The sequence below is a fragment of the Limulus polyphemus genome, unplaced genomic scaffold (assembly GCF_000517525.1).
Source record: "Limulus polyphemus unplaced genomic scaffold, Limulus_polyphemus-2.1.2 Scaffold5055, whole genome shotgun sequence".
Taxonomy (NCBI): domain Eukaryota; kingdom Metazoa; phylum Arthropoda; class Merostomata; order Xiphosura; family Limulidae; genus Limulus; species Limulus polyphemus.
The window spans coordinates 32,355-51,069 of NW_013670665.1; the positions used below are offsets into that span (position 1 = coordinate 32,355).

Consider the following 18,715-nt stretch of genomic DNA (forward strand, 5'->3'; position numbering starts at 1 on the left):
AAGAGGAAAGAACCTATGAGGTGAGTAGGGTGCCACTATGTTTGATTTATTATGTGAGCAATATCTTAGCAAATAGAAAAGATAAGACCTTCTTATTCTATACTCTAGCTTGTCAATATCTGTAATTTGAGTTTCTAATTCGTATGATACTATAGACTTAGTATTTTGACTTCACAAACATCTAATTTGAACCAGTGCTGCATTCAACATACCACGTGACACACAAAAATAGATGTTTATCTGTTTTTTTAATATTCACTTTTAAATTAAGAAATTTAGTAATGTATAATTAAAAAATTTGAATTATAATCTACAGTTTGATATCAAACTTATTGACATAAATTCATGAAATATTAGTTCAATAAAATTTTGGATGTGAGTCAACAAACGAGACGACATGGCCTTTCACCTGTGACCCATCTCAAAAGGGTTAACTTAAATAAGTTCAAATACTTATGTCATTTATCCTGAAGTTTTACTGAAGAAAAAATTATCTTACCTTCCACCTGTGGCCACATTCATTACAGTAAACAAAAGTTGTCATTGGTTCATCAGCACTCCTTGTCTGAACCTGGAAAATACAGTAGACTGCAAAATCTATTGCTAAAACTTACTTGACAGAAACTTCACACTCACACATCTTTTTATTGACAAATTTTGGTGTTATCACAATTCTAGATACCAAATTAACTGATAAATGAAATTGTTATTGCACATGTATATAATCTTATGACTGTGAAACACTAGTCTAGCTAGTGTGCAACAAATTTATGAAAACAATAAATTGTAGACCTGGGTTAGAATTTAATCTAAGGTCACTAGTTCCTAAAATTATCTTAAAACAAATTACAACAAAACTTTCTACTGAAATTTTTTTCATTGAAATAGATTTTTCTCATATAGCATGTTAACTATTCATTAAAATATTATATATACATTTTAAAATTATTCTAATATGGAGGATACCCTTACTTTCTAAAAAGGATATTTTTACAATAATAGAAACTTCTCTCTCAGACTGAATATAGTTATATTCCAGCAGTAACATTTTTAAAGAAAAATGTGCATGATTTTAAATGGATGGTACATGTGAAAAATACATTACTTCATTACTTTGAATTATATCTGTTCTCCCTGGTTTATGCAAGTAGCTTTTAAATTAAGGAAGCCAGAAAATCCATTTTTTTGTCATGCAAATCTATTATATTTTAACCTAATAGTTAAGCATTCCTGTGATGGAATGCTTAAAACACTTCTAGCATACTCTCTAGATTGATCCTTTGATTTTTATACAAAGCTACAGATACTTGGATAATCATGTTATATTCAATATTTACCTTGATATATTAATCCTACCAGCAACCACTTTAAATATTTGTAACACTTCATTTATTGACTGACTCTTACCTGGTTGTACGTGCAGTTGGATTTCTTACACTTGCCACATTTTAGGAGATCAGTTTTAGTTCCACCTGTCATTACCATCTGATGATCATTGATAGCCTCCTTTGTTAGCTTCTGTCGAAGATTTTTCATCTCCTCACTGGCCATTTCCTGATTAAACAAAGCAGATTATAGTTTTAGAAACTAGATACCCATAGGAGAATGTCCAAATTAATCTAAAGATTAATCCTCTCTTACACCAGCTGTAAAGATGAAATACAAGAGTACTACAGTCACTCACAATATTCATTTCAGAGGATAGACTTGTTCTTTACTGTTCACTATTGGTTACCTCAGTGTTATAGCAAATTGTTCCGAAATTGAAACATTCTTTACTTTGTACATGAACTATAACATGACTAATGTTGTTAAGCACACCACGTAGTATATATATATATATATATATATATTAGTTACTTCCATTATTAGAATGGGACTCTTAATGATGAAATTCTCTACGATTCTTTGGGGTAATCTTCTCAAAGTATTTCTTGCATCCATTTGTTTACAGCTTAGGTTGTGCTTATTGATACACTACCAGCAGAGCAACCAGAATAGTTACCTTTAGATGAAAAGAAATCTTGAATTTTACTTTTCAATTTAAATACACAGTTACATTATACATTAGGATAAATTCTATTAATTGTGTTCAAGCTTTTCTTAACTTGGAGTTAAATACTCCCTAAATATATGTTAACATCAAGTAAATGTTCTTTCTTGCTTTAGTATGTTCAAGTTGTAAGAAGTGATCCAGATTTCAAAGCTGTCTAGTTATTTCTACATATGTATAGTTAATTGGATGAATTTTTAACAAATTATCTTTTCTCATTTCTTGGTTCAATAACTGTATCACTACAGATTTGACATGCTCCACATATTAGAATTAAAATTTTCTTGTAAGGGCTATATATAGCTATCAAAATGAATATACAATCCTGTGAATGTAGGTTTGAAATAAACACTACTTGCAAAAATACTACCATTAATATCTACAAATACATCTAAAACAACACCACCACCAAAAATGATAAAGGTGTCTTTGCTATGTAATTCTATACAAGTGAATGAATAGCAAACCTCATTAAGGTGGATGGCATAATATATAAATCCTACTTCTAAGTTGATCCTTTCTGATCATCTGCCACTGACTTTAAGAAGTTTGTGTATTTCTTATTCATTCAAATATCTCTGGCTTCAAAAGACATTTTGCTATTGGCTGGTTGTTCATACACAACAGTTAGAGAGAGCCTCACATACCTATTTTGGTTTAGTGAAACATCAAAGTAGACCAGGTAATCCCAGTAAGCCTACTAGTACTAGTATTTTGACTTCAGCCCTAGCCCTCACCCCTCCATTTTTTTAAACAGAATTTAAATGAATTGGGTAGATGGCCGATTTAACAACAAAAATGGCAGAAATCTGTCAAATGGTGACCAATTTTCATTCTTGCTTAAAACTCGCACCCAATAAAATAAAAAAGTACATTTACTTAATGTTACCATATTTAGGGAATACAAATACTCCAAACTACCAAAAGCTTGAAAAAAATCAATACAATTTATTCTAATGCAAGACTCAAATAAGATAAATTTTTTCTTCAATTTTAAAGATAAGAAGGTTTGTACTTGCTTCATTAGTAATGTATCAATACATGTGCCCAGGCTGTGAGCAGTTGAAAAAAAAGTACTACCAGAAAACTCCAATGAAGAACTATGGAGTATCTCAGCATCAAGAGTCCCACTCGAACAGCAGTAACTAAACATATATTACAGTTTTGTGAACATCTACCAAAGTTTACAGGATGCTTTGTTGGCAGCAGACATGGGTTATTTGTATTTGAATGCATTTGAATACTTTGGTATGGAGAATTGTACTTGCATTCAATTGAATAGTATTCATATTTGCTGAATGATTTAGTGAATATTTAATAATGTAAGAGTAAATGTCAACTTCTGTACTCAGATTTCTAGGCCGTCATTATTACATCTGCAGTACGTTAATTTTTCTTTCAGTACAAGTTCTGTTCAAACAGAAAAGTTTACCATGGGAATGAAGCTTGTACTGAAAGAGAAATTAACACTTTTCTGTACAGAAAACAGCATAATATAATAACTCATTTGAAAAATGAAAACCTTAACTTTCTATTTGTTATAATAAATATAGTATTGAACATCAGGGAAAACTGTTGACAAATCCTGAAAGAGAGGATGAACAAGGTGGATGTGGCAAGAGGGGTCCAATTTTCTATTTGATGGTTATGTAACCAAATAAAATTGAAGGCTATGAAAATTATGCTTTGCTTGAGCTATGACAACATTATAATGAGTAATTTACATCAAATATATACTATTAAAATATGGATTATTAGCTACAATTTTATGCTATACTAATTGATATAACATGAAGAAACAGTAGTTCAATTAAATTTGGAATGTAACTTACTAAAAACATTGTGACATGTGCAGTAAAAAATACCTTTGGCAAGAGGGTTAAATCAGGTCAATACTATTCAACCACCTTAAAAGTTATTGCATTCCATGGTTATTAATCCAGTCATGTCACTTGAGAGAGTTTGAGATGGCTACTAAACTCCCTTCTGTAGTACATGAACACTTCATATTTCCTACTGCTAGATCTGGTCACACCAAGGCAAAATGTAAATATTGTGAACGGACTATTTGTACCTCAAGAAACCATTTCTAACCTGCTGACACATTTCAATGTAAGCTTTTTTTATTATTTTTGTTGATGTGAACTATATTCTATGTAAATTATATAATAAAATATTGGTAAACTAAGTATCTCATGCATGTTAAACTATATTTTATTATTATTTTCATTTATTTAGTATTATATGTTTTTATCATAAACTATTTTATAATTAAACTAAATTTCTCATGTTTTGAACTATATTCATCATTTTTATTTATTATTATTATTATTATTATTATATGTTTTTATTAGTTTTATTATAAGCTATATTATATAACTGAGATACACTTTTGTATTTCTAGTGTAATCATGATGCAGAGCTACAGAAGTCTTGTACTGGCTCTTGTACTTCCACCAGGTGCAGCAATCTACAATAGCAGCATAATGTACAGAATCAACTAAATACAAGTCTACACACCCTTATCACAAGCACATCTCTTAACAAACTCTTCAGTTCTATTGCCAGAACATTGCAACCCTTTTCAGTGGTGTAGTAAAAAGATTTAAGATCTATTAGCATCCATGGATTCTTGGTATATTCTTCCCAGTGGCAAGCATCTGTCCACAATGTTGATTGAGTCCAAAAAAAAAGTCACCTTTCTAGTGCAACTTGTACCTAACACCAATATCACTGTGAATATGTGGAGAAGCAGACAAATGTGTAGCTTTCTTGGAGTCATTGGTCATTTTATAGTTGACTAGAAAATGCAAACAATCATACTGACATGACGGTGTTTCAGAGGGAGTCACATGTCTAATAAATTTGCAGCTCAATATGATGAAATATTAAAACTCTTTAACATCAACAACGTGTCATATGTGACAGCTAATAATGCATTCAACATGATAAAGGCTTTCTGCTTCCCTGGATTTGAACTGCAAACACTACTTAGGTGACAGCTCACTTACAGAAAGTGACTCAGAAGATGAACTTATGGATGATTCTAAATCAGCAAACAATTTATTCAAATTTCTTCCTGAACATGACCCCCCCACTTTTCCTACACGCTACAGCTTGTGGCAAGAAAAAAGCTGTCCACAGCTGAAAGTAATTTCCAAAGCATTAGCCATTGTGTGCTACATTTGCAAATCAATGCAAGCAACTGATCTACTTGATGTCAGGTCCAGTTGGTAACACCAACACGATAGAACTCAGAAATTAACATGATTACTGAACATTCCCCAAAGGAAGACGGATAATCTAGATAATGGCACATCAAAACTTGCTTTTCGTGATCGAACTGTGCTAGCAGATTTGGTGAAAATACTGACACTTTTTAAATAGGCAACATATTTCACCCACTGTCAGAACACTGCTATCTCAAGTTATGTAGTGCCATGTGTTTATAGGATGATGACTGAGATTGACAGCATGCAGTCCAAATATAATTTCAATATAGTCTCTGCACTGAAGAAATTTGTTCACACCCAGATGACTCAGTAGGAGTAATGAAGTGCCTTCTGTTTGGCTGCAGCTTTGGATCCCAGATTTAAACCTGACTGGTTTATGAATCTAATCGAATGCTCCTGCAGCAAGAAGTCAAGAAAGTTTCTTCAACAAATAATCCTGCAACCATGGAACCAAAAGAGGACTATGTATTCATATTCTAATACTGAGAATTTGTTCTGAATTTATATTCATAAAAATATGAAGTATTTGTATTTGATTACTGGCCCCTAGTATTTGCCCCATCCATGGTTGGTAGTGTACCAATAAGCAAGACATAAACTGTAAGCAAGTGGGTGTAGGAAGTGCTACTAGATGACTCAACAAAGAACTGTGGAACACCCCAAAATCGAAATTCACTCCAACAGCAGTAACTAAACATATACTGCAGTGTTATGAAAATTTACCCAAGCTTTCAAGATGCTTTTTTAGCAGTGTACCAATAAGAATGACCCAAACTGTAAGCAAATGGATGTAGAAAGTACTACCAAAAGACACCAATAAAGAGTTATGGTGCATCTCAACTTCAAAAGTCCCATTTCTACAGTGGTAACTATAAACATATACCACAGTGTTATGAAATTCTACCAAAGTTTTCTGGAACCTTTGTTAGTACTGTACCAATATACAACCTCAAGCTGTAAGATAGGATGTAGAAAGTGCTACTAGAAGACTCAACAAAGAATTGTGGAACATTACAACATTGAAAGTCACTCCAACAGCACTAACTAAACATATACTATAGTTTTATGAAAATCTACCAAGTTTTCTGGATGTCTCAATAGTAGTATATCAATACACATGCCCAAGCTGCAAGCAAACGGATGGAGGAAGTGCTACCAGAAGACACCATCACAGAATTATGAACATCTCAACATCAAAAGTCTCACTCAAACAGCAGTAATTAAACATATTTTGCTATAAAACTAAAACAACCAGAAGTGAACAGCAAAGAACAAGTTCTTTTGGAACTTATAATCTTATGATTTGTGATTTTTTAAATTTGTTTAGTAAATTCATCACAAAAACTTGCAAATTTCTACTAAGATATGTTAAATAAGTCATACATGCTCAATTTTTTAACTTTTATTCTCTAAAAGAGTGGTTTTTACAAAATATGGTGGCACACACATACACATAAACAATAACTAATTCAAGTTTCTGTTGGTTGATCCACTAAGACAATGAATCACCCCTTCAATATTTTATAAATTAGATAATTCAACCAAATATGACCATATCAAATATCTATACATTTGTGAAATACCCTGGCAAGCTTACATGCTGCAAAGTAAGTTTTAAAATTAATAATTTTTTTCCCAGAAATATTATATTGTAATTGCCATATTTTTGCTAAGTGGCAGCTTAATGTGATAATTTGTTTTGCACATGCCTGCCTACGTACACAAACAAGAGAGAATCTTCAATAGTTGCAGCACTTGAAATTTAGGCAGGATTAGAGTAAATTCATCTAAGATATTTTTTTTTCCTTTTTATCATCTGTATTTTTGGGCACCAGCAATACCAAGCATGGGGCGCATGCATACTAAATTCAATTTTACTGCTTATCAGGATCTCAAACAGCCTACCCTCAAGTTGATATTCTCCTAGGCAGGAGTAGATCAAATTAATCTATGAGACCTTGGGCATGGTCAAATCTCTCAATTGAAAAGGTTTGACCTCCTGAGTCCAAACCTGTAATTAGATCTTAAATCCATCAAGAGATGACAGAGCTAAGAATTAAAAGTTTGTACTTGAAAAAACAAAAACAAACAGAGCAATTCTATGAGCCACTATGCCATGGCTAAAAATCTTCATAAAGTTGCTTGTTATAATTGATAGATATCAACAGTGAGAAATGGTAATATCAAAGCATGTAATGTAATTTCTAAATAAAACTGTTAAAACTTTTACATCATAAAAACATGCCAGAGCCACCCCCTTATGTAGAAAGGATTGATGTAGACCAATTTTTGTTGAAAACCTGGATGTTTTTTTAAATATTAAAAAGGTGCATCATCGTTCAGTGAACTGCCAAAAAGTAACAGTAAAAGGTAAAGCAGACCTACTTCTACCCAGATACCTTCATTCTTCAAGGATTACAGAATCAAATAATAAAATTAAGGGGCTATTGGGAATTGACAAAGACTGAAAGAGTGTGTGATGTTCACACTATGTGGCCTGTTAACATAAAGATGATGTAATAACACATAGCATGAGATTTAATATTCTGGCTCACATGAACTTCTTGTTATAGGTACTGGTTTTGATTATTTCATTTATAAAAATGGAAGAAATAACATAAGCTACACAATTTTCTCCCATAGGCTAGGGGGGAAAGGAAAACCAAGTAAATCTTCAAGCATGGCATAATTGATTCTTAGCTGTAAAATGGAAGTAAAATATTAACTTAGTTTTTCTTTACTACAAAGATGAATGTAATATCTTAACTGTAGATGAGAAATTGAAAATTAATCCAGTTATATTTGACAGTAAATATGAACTAAAAGACTAATTAACTTAGTTTTTCTTTACTACAAAGATGAATGTAATATCTTAACTGTAGACGAGAAATTTGACAGTAAATATGAACTAAAAGACTAATCTACCTCAACGGCAATTGACAATGTGAAGTAGAAAATGTTTCCAGTCTTATACAAACTGTAATGGTGAAGTAGAAGATTAATGACATCTTTATCTAAGTAAAAGTTAACTAGAAAAAGCATTCAACCTAACCTCGACTGAAAAGGAGAAGTTAAAAAATTAACCTATTCAACTCTCAGCTGTGAAAGTGAACTGAAGAAGTCACTAAGCTAAGCCTCAATTGATAAGATGAAGTTTAACTTTGTTTTATCTATCAAGGTGAACCACAAAAACAATCCAGTCTTACCTCAGCTGTCATCACAGCTAGTCGTTCAGGAGTGATTAAACCTCGCAGTACATTTAGCCTCAGGTTGGGATTTTTGGAATCTTTCAGGTTAGCTACTCTGCTACGAACTCTGGTTTTATACTTAAAATTTGTGTCTTTAAATTCTTCATAAATAAGTATAACAGTTAAAGATATCACAGATATTCTTTGTAGATCAACTTTACTCACTAGTTTAAAACAGTATTATTTGTAAATATTTGAAATAGTTTAAAGAATGAATTCTTAAGATTAAATTATACTATACATCTATATATGACTAGATTCAGCACTAAATCTGCATGTGTCAGTTTAGCAAAACATTATGTAAGTTTCAAGTTTTCAAATTTCAACAAAGCATAAGACAATGAAACCTAAATTTTTCACTAAATCACTACTATCAGCCAATAACAGCACTGATCATAAAGACAGAAAAATCTTCAAGGCAGTGACTTTAATGCAAAGCCAGCAGACTTCATACCTCGTACTTAAATAATTTCTTCTTAAACCAATGCTTAGTCCTGTCATTTATCAAATTAACTGAAATGCTAGCAGGTCTGAAAATTACATGTATCTTGAAAAATGTTATACATAGAATGACCCGTGTGATATGCAGACGTTTTCTACCCAATTTATCTATATGAAATTTTTAGTTTATTTAGTTGATATGCAGTTTTAGCATAAAAATATTGTCTTCAAAATTGTTGAGATTCCCTGGTTTGTTTCTTTGTTCTCTGTAGTAGATCATGTCTATTCTGCCTACGAGGATATTGCAGTAACATACAGCATTTAGGTTGAAAGGATTAACAATTGTAATATCTTTTTGATGATACTGTTGAATAGATAAACAAACCCAACATTATTTGCACTTTCTTGGTTCACTTTCTATCTGAAGATTTAGTAGTAAAAACCTACTTTAAGATAGTTTTTTAAATTTAGATGGAATTCTGCCTCAAAGAAAGAAAGATGTAGAGTTAATTAAAATCCAGCAGAAGTGACTGTCTCTTCGTGTGTGCAATTACACATACTGCATTCATTTTGGGTTTTCCATAATCAAGGTTGTGTTTGTTTTCTTACACTTGTCCAATCCTCATTATTTTGTACACAATAAGAAAACCCAGTTATCACATACACATTACTCCGTTTATCTCCTGAATGAATCTGCTATTATTAGCAGGTCTAACCATCTAATATTTGTTAGAAAATTAGTTTCTACCTGAAAATACCCCATCAGCACATTGCACTGAACAAACAGAACACCAACCTTTTGAATCATATTGTGAACCTATAATATCATGATAATAAAACTGTTTCCTGAATTGTTTTTATCAGAGAAAGCATTCTGATTATGTTTGAAAAGCAAACCTTGAAAAACAGATTTGCATGGATCTCAACTCAATAATGCTTATGTTTTCTGGCAATTATTCTCTAAATTATTGCTAAAATTCTTTTTTCTAGTTTTCTTTTTAAATTTCTGAACAAATGGTAGTTTACTGATTTTTTTTTAAAGAGCAGATTAACACTGTACCATTGATTTTAGTATTAAGCTCATGAAATATACAATGGTTTTAAAAAACTTGAAAAATAGCAGTTATACAATATTTTACAAATGAATTTCAGTATTACTAAAAACTATCAAACTAACTTGGCAAATTGTAGAGTAGACACAGTTTTGAACTACTTTAACCTATTTTTATCAGGTTAACATATTTTTTAAATCACCAATTAATCAATCTTCATTAACTGTCACTAAGGCTAAAACTTGTTATTATTGTTGAATTAGACAAACCTCAATTAAAAACAAATGAGTATTACTATAAATAAACTTGTGAATGCAAGCATCATGCTAAAGGATATAATGTTCAATTTTTGCAGCAAGTTCTTCTGGATCTTCAATATTATCTGAAACTTCTGTAAAGAACAGTAGCTGTAATTAAATATTTCTTCCAATACCTTTCCTTTACACCTTCATGTCTCCTTTTGTATTATATTCTACAAATGATAGAAGTTCTATCCCCTACCACTTGTGCACAATTAAATATTTTTAACTGAAATCAATTTAATGGGTTTAGGAAAAAAAAACATCACATTCAAAGATGTCAAATACATTCTATCTTACATTAATAAAAACATTATTTCTAGACCAATACTAACACAACTGTACAAGCTTATAAAAGTTTGAAAAAACTATATAGTGAATGGTTTGCTTTATAACTGAGGAAATGTTCTAAAAAAAGGCTAAAGATAACAAAACTTATGAATGATCTGAAAGTTGCAAAATACCCAAAAACTTTTAATCCTTCTTGTACAGGAGAGTGAATTACACCCAGCCCATACTTCCTGAAGTAACCATAAAGCAGTTATACTGTAACATTTTAGAATGTAAAAATATCTTCATGAAATTTTGCAGATTATCAGTAAATATTACAAGGCATTTGTACACAAATCATCCAAGTTTTAACATCTTTAAATTAATTATTTGCTTGTGTATTTTTTATTTTCAAATGTTGAATGTCATACATGTGAAGTAATTTTGATTTTAAGATTACAAATACTTTTATGCATCAGAAAATTGTTAAATTTCACATGTGAAATCTCTATAACTTCCTAATATCCACCAGATAATTATCAAACGTTTTTTTTGAAATAATTTTACATTTTACCTGTTATTTTCACTAATGTATCTCTGTATGGATTTGGTCAATTAAATCAATCATGTAACCACTATAAAAAAAAAGGGGAATGATATGAATTACACTTTTTTCATTCTAGAATTATAACACGAAACTGCAAGTGCTTAGTCTAAATAGTTTAAATATCATAACATCACACACACAAATAAAAAATATTTTTATTTTACTGACCTTTCAGCAGTGTGTGACTAACATTACAGAAGTAGAATGATGCAGTGCACGTGCACTCGTTACTGTATCCAATAATATAAAACTGGCCTTTACAAAGTAACCTGCCTTGGGTATGTTCTATTAGACCAGTATTTTGTAAAAAAACAGTCACATTTCAGTTATAATACATTATATATGTATATACATTACTGCTATTTACAAATAAGTTCTTAAATTTCAGTTATTTATCTTAAAACATAGAACAGTAAATAAAGAAGTATAGAAAACAATTATATCTCCTAGTTACGAACTTTGTATTAGCTTGCTGCTTGCCATAACTTGCTAAGCCTGATCAAATTTTGCACATGCAGAATGTAAAACAAAAAATTCATAATTTACTATATCAATACCACAGAATTCTACTATAATTTATCAGGCCTAGTAACTAGGCTGTATTTGGGTCTCAAAATTATGATTTTCGAGCTCAATAATGCCTTACCTTACTACTTGGACCCTACAATACACATTCTGAGCTTTCTATTGGTTGTTCACACATCACAGACAGAAGGAATAGGTGTAAACAAGCAAGTATTTCCAAAAGAGGTTGGCGGGACCACTGTGTTTGATTCACTAAATGTAGTGATATCTCAGCAAATAGAAAAGACAGGAGGTTCTTAATTTTATATTCTAGCTTGTCAATATCGGTAGTTTGAGTTTATAATTTGTAAACTATAGACTTTGTATTTGGATATCACAAACATCTAATCTGAACCAATGCTACATTCAATATAACACGTTACACACAAAAATAAATATTTAGGATTTTTTTTTAAATATTTACTTTTAAATTAAGAAATTAACTAAGATACACAACTAAAATTCGAATTGCAATCTACAATTTGATACCAAACATATTGATATGCATTCAAAAAATAGTAGTTAAATAAAATGTTGAATGTAAGTCTACAAATGCAATGATATGGCGTATGACCCATAACCATAGGAAGACCCGTCTCGGTAGGGTTAATATATGTATATATAAATAAACAAAAACCATATATTAAGTTCTACGATATGCCAAGTTTTCAAGCTCAAGAAACAGGTATTGTTTTCACAGATACAGAAGAGTTGAGCTGGGCATTTGTTATCTGTAGCAATAAATAACATACACATTATTACAAAAGATCTATAATTATGCATTCTGGCAATCTCTTCAAAATTGTGAAATTATCTGTAAATCCAATTAATGAATTTTCACATTACTGTTGATTCCAAAATTAAAATCTTTCAGAAAAAATTTGGTAATATTAAATGCACCATCTTAAACCAAGCAATAGATCTGTTCAATATGCTCTTTAATAATTAAGTTTTTGATGAAAAACTCCAAGAAAAGGGTATAGGTGAAAATATTGGAAAATAAATATTCTGCAAATTCGAGAGTGACTATGTCTAGACTATCAAACATACATACTTCAAACTGGGTATTCCAAAAGCTTCATTAAAACATAAGTAACATATTTATGGACACTTTCGTCTGGACTGTCCCAATGAAAATGCTTACCATCACACTTTAAAGCTCCTGATAACAGTTCACGACACTTGAGACGAACTGCATTTGTTGTATCAGCTGGGAAAGTAACCTGTTTTGGAGAATTCTTTAATGAAGCTGGGGTTGGAGATGGTGAGGGTGTTGTCTGTTGATTAGATGACTGACCAGCTGAACTACTATTCATGTCACTCTTCTCTTTACCACCTGCGTCCCCATTACCATCACCTTTCCCTGAAAACAAACACACTAATCGATTAATCAATAGCCCCATTAATTAGTACAGTGTTCCTCAAGCCACGCTACCTACAAGTGAAAACAACAACTAGTGAAGTGGCAGATAATCTTAGTAGCTTTGCCATAATAAAGATAGGAAAAGCAAATCTGATGGCAATATTTTGATTACCTGGATATTTGGAATAAATAAAAATTGTAATCATCAAAAACCTATTTTCAATTAATTTATTACCTTCGTAACAGTCAATTTAATTGTAATTTTGATTAACCCTATGACTACGATATAGGTACTATGTATCTATCCCATATCAGGAATAGCACAATTGCAACAAACTGTAAAATAATTATGAGCTTTCTTAACATATCTTCATGAAATTTGGCAAGCTTTCAGCAAACATTCCAAGTCTTTTTTTTTATACAAAAATTCAGATTTTTTAATTTAGTATTTTTACTAAAAATTTGTCAGTGAATACTTAGGGTAAGAGTCTTGCAAATTTTCAAATTTCATATGCATAATCTCCAAAACCTCCTAAATAAATTCCTATTTTTTCAGTAAAATTTGATAGTTTTTCTGTTATTTTCTCTAACCTAACTGTATACCCATTTGTTAAAGTTGACTGACCTTGTAAGCACCATAAAAAATACAAAATAAATCTAATTTACCACCTCCCCCTTTTTTTTTTTTTTTTATAGAATGACTGCATATCGTAGTAATAAAAACTACAATTATCTATATACAACTACAACTCAGAGATTGTTTGTTTGTGGGCTTGTCTGTAATTACATACAGCAAAAAATGGTGCACAATACTGCCACATTTGTAATGAAATGAGAATAGAAACACAATAAAACAAGTTTTGTTAAAATCTGGCCACGGGTTACCGAGTTAACCCCGTTTTTCGAGTAACTTTTATGAAAATTTCTAGATGAATTTAGGTACACTAGATGGAGCCACATATTGGTTTATCTATCTATCTATTGGTTTTCCACCTGATGAATCACTTTAAAATATCTTCTATACAACAATATATGCACAACAGAAATTAAATGATGAGATGAGAATGTAGAAAGAACAACAATAAAATGGACCTACAATATTATTGACTATTTGCAAATAGTAACTATGGAGACAAGTTAATAAAATAAAAATCAAGTCGAGAACAGCAACAAAATTTTATAAACAAAAACGTCTCGCTGAGCATTGGCTATCATATTATTTCCCTGTCAATGTTCCCATCTTCATTAAAAGGCATAAGATGACAAAAACAAGATCTTGAAGAATCTATCTATATACTACTAAAACTCTGAGATTGTTTGTTTGCTTGCTTATTTTCTCAGTCAAAAAAATCATTCACACTACCGTTCACGCTCTTTCCTTTTACTCCCTATCAACAATCAAATATATTTTCTTGAATTATGAATAACACAAATGGATTGAAATATTTAATTAAATTATCTCAAAATAAATCTTCATTTCGGTACAATATTGAAATTAGCTTGAATTCTTCATAACCTCTGAATAGTTGTTGACCCAATGGATCATGGCGGTCTAGTTTATCCTAAATAGCTTAAATTATACATATGTTTATAATTAATTTTGTTGTTTATTGTCCTTTGAACTGTGTCTAACTAATAATCCTGCCATGCAAGTCAGTCAGCAAATGTGCAGCTCATGCTACCATATTGAATTGCATAATGCATGAGCTGCTCATGAGTATACTTCATGAAGAATTTTTATTATTATTATTTTTCATTATCTTACATAATTTAACTTAGTAAATTTCTAATTCTTACATATTAGTTACATTTATAACAATCAATAAAAAATAAACATGAAAAACAAGAAATACAATACTTACCTGTGTCCTTTTCTTTTTATGTCGACTGTCACTTAAGCCTATATTACTTCTTTTAATACTAATTGTACTACTACTACTACTACTACTACTACTACACTAAATTTATTTAACTAAACGATACACCTAAAAACACATAATAACAACATGCACAAAGCAAACAATATCCAATGACTTTCATTATTTTTCTGGCTTTCTAATTATGCAATAAGACCCCTTTACAAATTTAGCTCAGTTTGTTGACATGGTTCCTGTGAGAAAAACGTTTGAACTGGAGGTAAAATAGACAATTTTCTGTATAGAAAACAATATAATATAATACATCATTTCATAGATTAAAACTCTGATGCTTTATATACATTATTTTTAACCAATGGAAAGCCAGAGAGAGCTCCTGGCAATTTGTGAGAGAGAGGATGTGACAAGTGGGTTATATTTTCTTGATTACAGTTCCATAAACAAATAGGATTGAAGGCTATAAAAGTTATGCTTTGCTTGTGTAATATCAATATTATAATGTGTAACTAAAATAAAATTCCATACGGCTTGGAGAGGTGGTAAATAAATTAGAGAAGAGGGAAGACAGAGAGCAAATGTCATAATTGTCATACTAGGGAAGATTGAGGATTATTTCAAATATTTCCTTTTAAATTAAGAACTTAAAACTTATATGATTTTAAAATTTGATTTATTAAATATGTTTGATGCTAAGTTTATTCATATACAATGATAATAAAATAGTTTAAATTTCGAATGTAATGTAAAAACCTTGTGACATGCGCAAAAAAAGGGTACCTGTATGGAAAGGGTTAATCTATTAGTAATTGCAGCTCATGGGTAGCTTAAAATTTCACAGCCCTAATGACAAACATTGCTATGTTGAACACATTGTAATAAAAAATAATAATGTTAATTCTGCATGAAATCATCATTCACCATTCTATTTTAAACACTACAAACAGATAACCCTAAAACTGACTGTTTTATGTTTCAGATCAGTTAATAATCAAAATTTTATGACTGTTATGTCTCATTTGCAATTAATAATTTCAATTCTTACATACTATGTCATTTATGAAACATCTATCCTTTGGTAACATATTTAACAAAAAAGAAGACAAACATTAACAAGTTTATGATAACAAGGTTTATGATGATTCATTAGGAATTAATTGCACTCATATAAAGTAGTGCAGAATGATGTTACGTGCATTACCTACATTTAGAGTTCACAAAAAAGTATCAGCTGGCTAATTCAGATCAAACATAATAAAAAGTAAGGTGACAATAGGATATTTTGTTCAAGATTACTCTCAATCAGGGCAAATTAAAAAAAAAAAAGACTTATTACTGCATATCTTACCAGACAAAAGTTTCTTCCAACTTTTGATCAGAGACTTGGACAGGCTTATAACCTCTTCATCATTGCTTGATTTTCTTAAGGAGTTAACAGTCATACCTATCCTAGTCTTCTACAGTAATACAAAAGACTTAATTATCACTTGAGATGTTCTATACAAATATGAAACATTATATAGATGCAGAAGAGCTGAAATGGGCTCTTATCATACGTAGCAATATATAATAAACATATTACCATAACATATCTGGCAGTCTCTACAAGCAAAAAAATATGAAATTATCTGAAAATACATAATTACTTTTTACATGTTACTGGATATTCTAAAATACAATTCCTTCAGACTATGTTTGTTAATTAAATGCAACACCTCAAACAGAACAATTCATCTGCCCAATATACTCTCCAATGAGGAAAACTAACCAAATGACTTCTCTCTGTGTGTGTGTGTGTGTGTGTGTGTGTTTGTTATAGCAAAGCCACATCGGGCTATCTGCTGTGTCCACCAAGGGGAATCAAACCCATGATTTTAGCATTGTAAATCTGAAGACTTACCGCTGTCCCACAGGGGGACCTAACTGAATGAAAAGGGTGTAGAATACACTTTAAAAATTCTACAAATTTCAGTGCGAATATGTATTGACTATCAACACTCATATTTTATATAGAATATTTTCATATCAGCTAGGTAACTATTTTTTCTACCAATATCCTTGGTTGAGGTTGATATATAAAATAGTTTCTTTTCAATAAATACTATATTCTTTAATTTATTTATTATTGATCAGAAAGTTCCATTTTATTTATACAAAACTAGTTTCAACTTGATTGATATTCATTAACATTTATTTTGCCAATTGCAGTAATCATCATTTCTAGCTATAAATTGTGTAAAACTATCTAAAAAAAAAATGAGTTTTATTAGTGATTTATGACATGATATGTCACAATTCTGTCAGGTCAGGCAAGGTAACAATATTCTTGGTTGAGATAAGATTCATACCTAATAAATATAGCTTCTTTTGAATAAATAATACATTATTTTATTTAACAATGTTGTGTGAATGTGATAAACTTGTCAATAGTATTAAATAGATAAGTATACAAATAATTTGAATCGGGGTTCTCACTAGGGTCCCATAGTGAATGGTCCTGGACTTTTTTCAAGAGTCCTAGTGAGATTTTCAAGGGTCCAACAGGTAGAAGTTCATACCCCCCCAAAAGGGAAAAAGCACTTTGATGTCAATGAAAAACTATTCAAAATGTACACAACATGTTTACCTTCTGCAAGTGGAAAGAGCATGTTAATGTTCAATGAAAAACTTTATTCACAATGTACACTACATGTTTACCTTCTGCAAGTGGAAAGAGCATGTTGTTTCCCTTTATGAGAGCAAAGCAATTTTCATAAGATTAAAAATACTTTTCTTCATTTGAGAATTTTTAAATACCATTTGCATAACTCCTAAAACCTTCTAAAGAAATATCAAATGTTATTTTTTTCCACAAAACTTCATATTTTATCTGTTATTTTCTTTACCCTAACTCAATATGAGGTCAGATGATTTGACCAACCTTGTAACCACCATAAAAAATTAGGAAATTATAATTTTCCCCAATTTTCTTTCTGGAATGACTGAAAACTGTAACAGAAAACCACAATTGTTTATCCAAAGTAGCTTAAAGCTTGTAACAGTATACATCTATTTATACTTACATTTTGTTTCACTGCCCTTTGAACTGTGTCTAACTATTATATTTGCAGCCTATAAATTGGAAATCACGTGGTGAATGTGCAGCTCGCATTACGGCAACAAATTACATAATGCACAGACTACTTGTGAGGGTACCTCATAAAAAATTATTATTAGTGGTATTATTATTTATTTTACTTTAGCTAACCTAAAAAGTTTTCAATTTTTCCATTTTAGTTACTTTTACAATAATAAAGAATATACATAAAAAACATGAAATAAAGTACTTACCTTAGTCTTTTTTTTTTGCTCTTGACTGTTGATGAAATTTAACCCTACTTTTTTAATTTATTCATATATTCATTTTACTACTGCATTAAATAATGCAACAAAGAACACAGAATAATCATGTGCAAAAAGGAAACAATGTTTCATAGCTATCACAATTTTTCTGGCTTTCTAACTTCAACAAAAGCCATTAAAAATTCAGCTGAGCTTGTTGATGTGTTTCCTGTTGGAATAAAGTTTGAACTGGAAGGAAAATAATTTTCTGTACAGACAACAACATAATATAATACACTATTTGATAGAGAAAATATATGACTTTCTATTGGTCATAAATAATATAGTCTTCAATGTCAGAAAGAACTACTGGCAAGTTCTGAAAGAGAG

The 18,715-nt window shown here is 30.6% G+C and overlaps 1 protein-coding gene across 1 annotated transcript in view; it reads right to left on the bottom strand.

Moving 5' to 3' along the window:
• LOC106472060 (transcription elongation factor S-II-like) overlaps window positions 1-18,715 on the bottom strand; it is a 35,192-nt gene that overhangs the window by 1,493 nt on the left and 14,984 nt on the right. The window contains exons 3-8 of the mRNA XM_013932690.2: window positions 16,353-16,461; window positions 12,912-13,130; window positions 10,365-10,418; window positions 8,493-8,647; window positions 1,408-1,554; window positions 500-571 (exon numbers count right to left, since the gene is read on the bottom strand). Of these exons, the coding sequence (XP_013788144.1) occupies window positions 500-571; window positions 1,408-1,554; window positions 8,493-8,647; window positions 10,365-10,418; window positions 12,912-13,130; window positions 16,353-16,461 (756 nt within the window). The remainder of the gene's footprint in view (window positions 1-499; window positions 572-1,407; window positions 1,555-8,492; window positions 8,648-10,364; window positions 10,419-12,911; window positions 13,131-16,352; window positions 16,462-18,715) is intronic.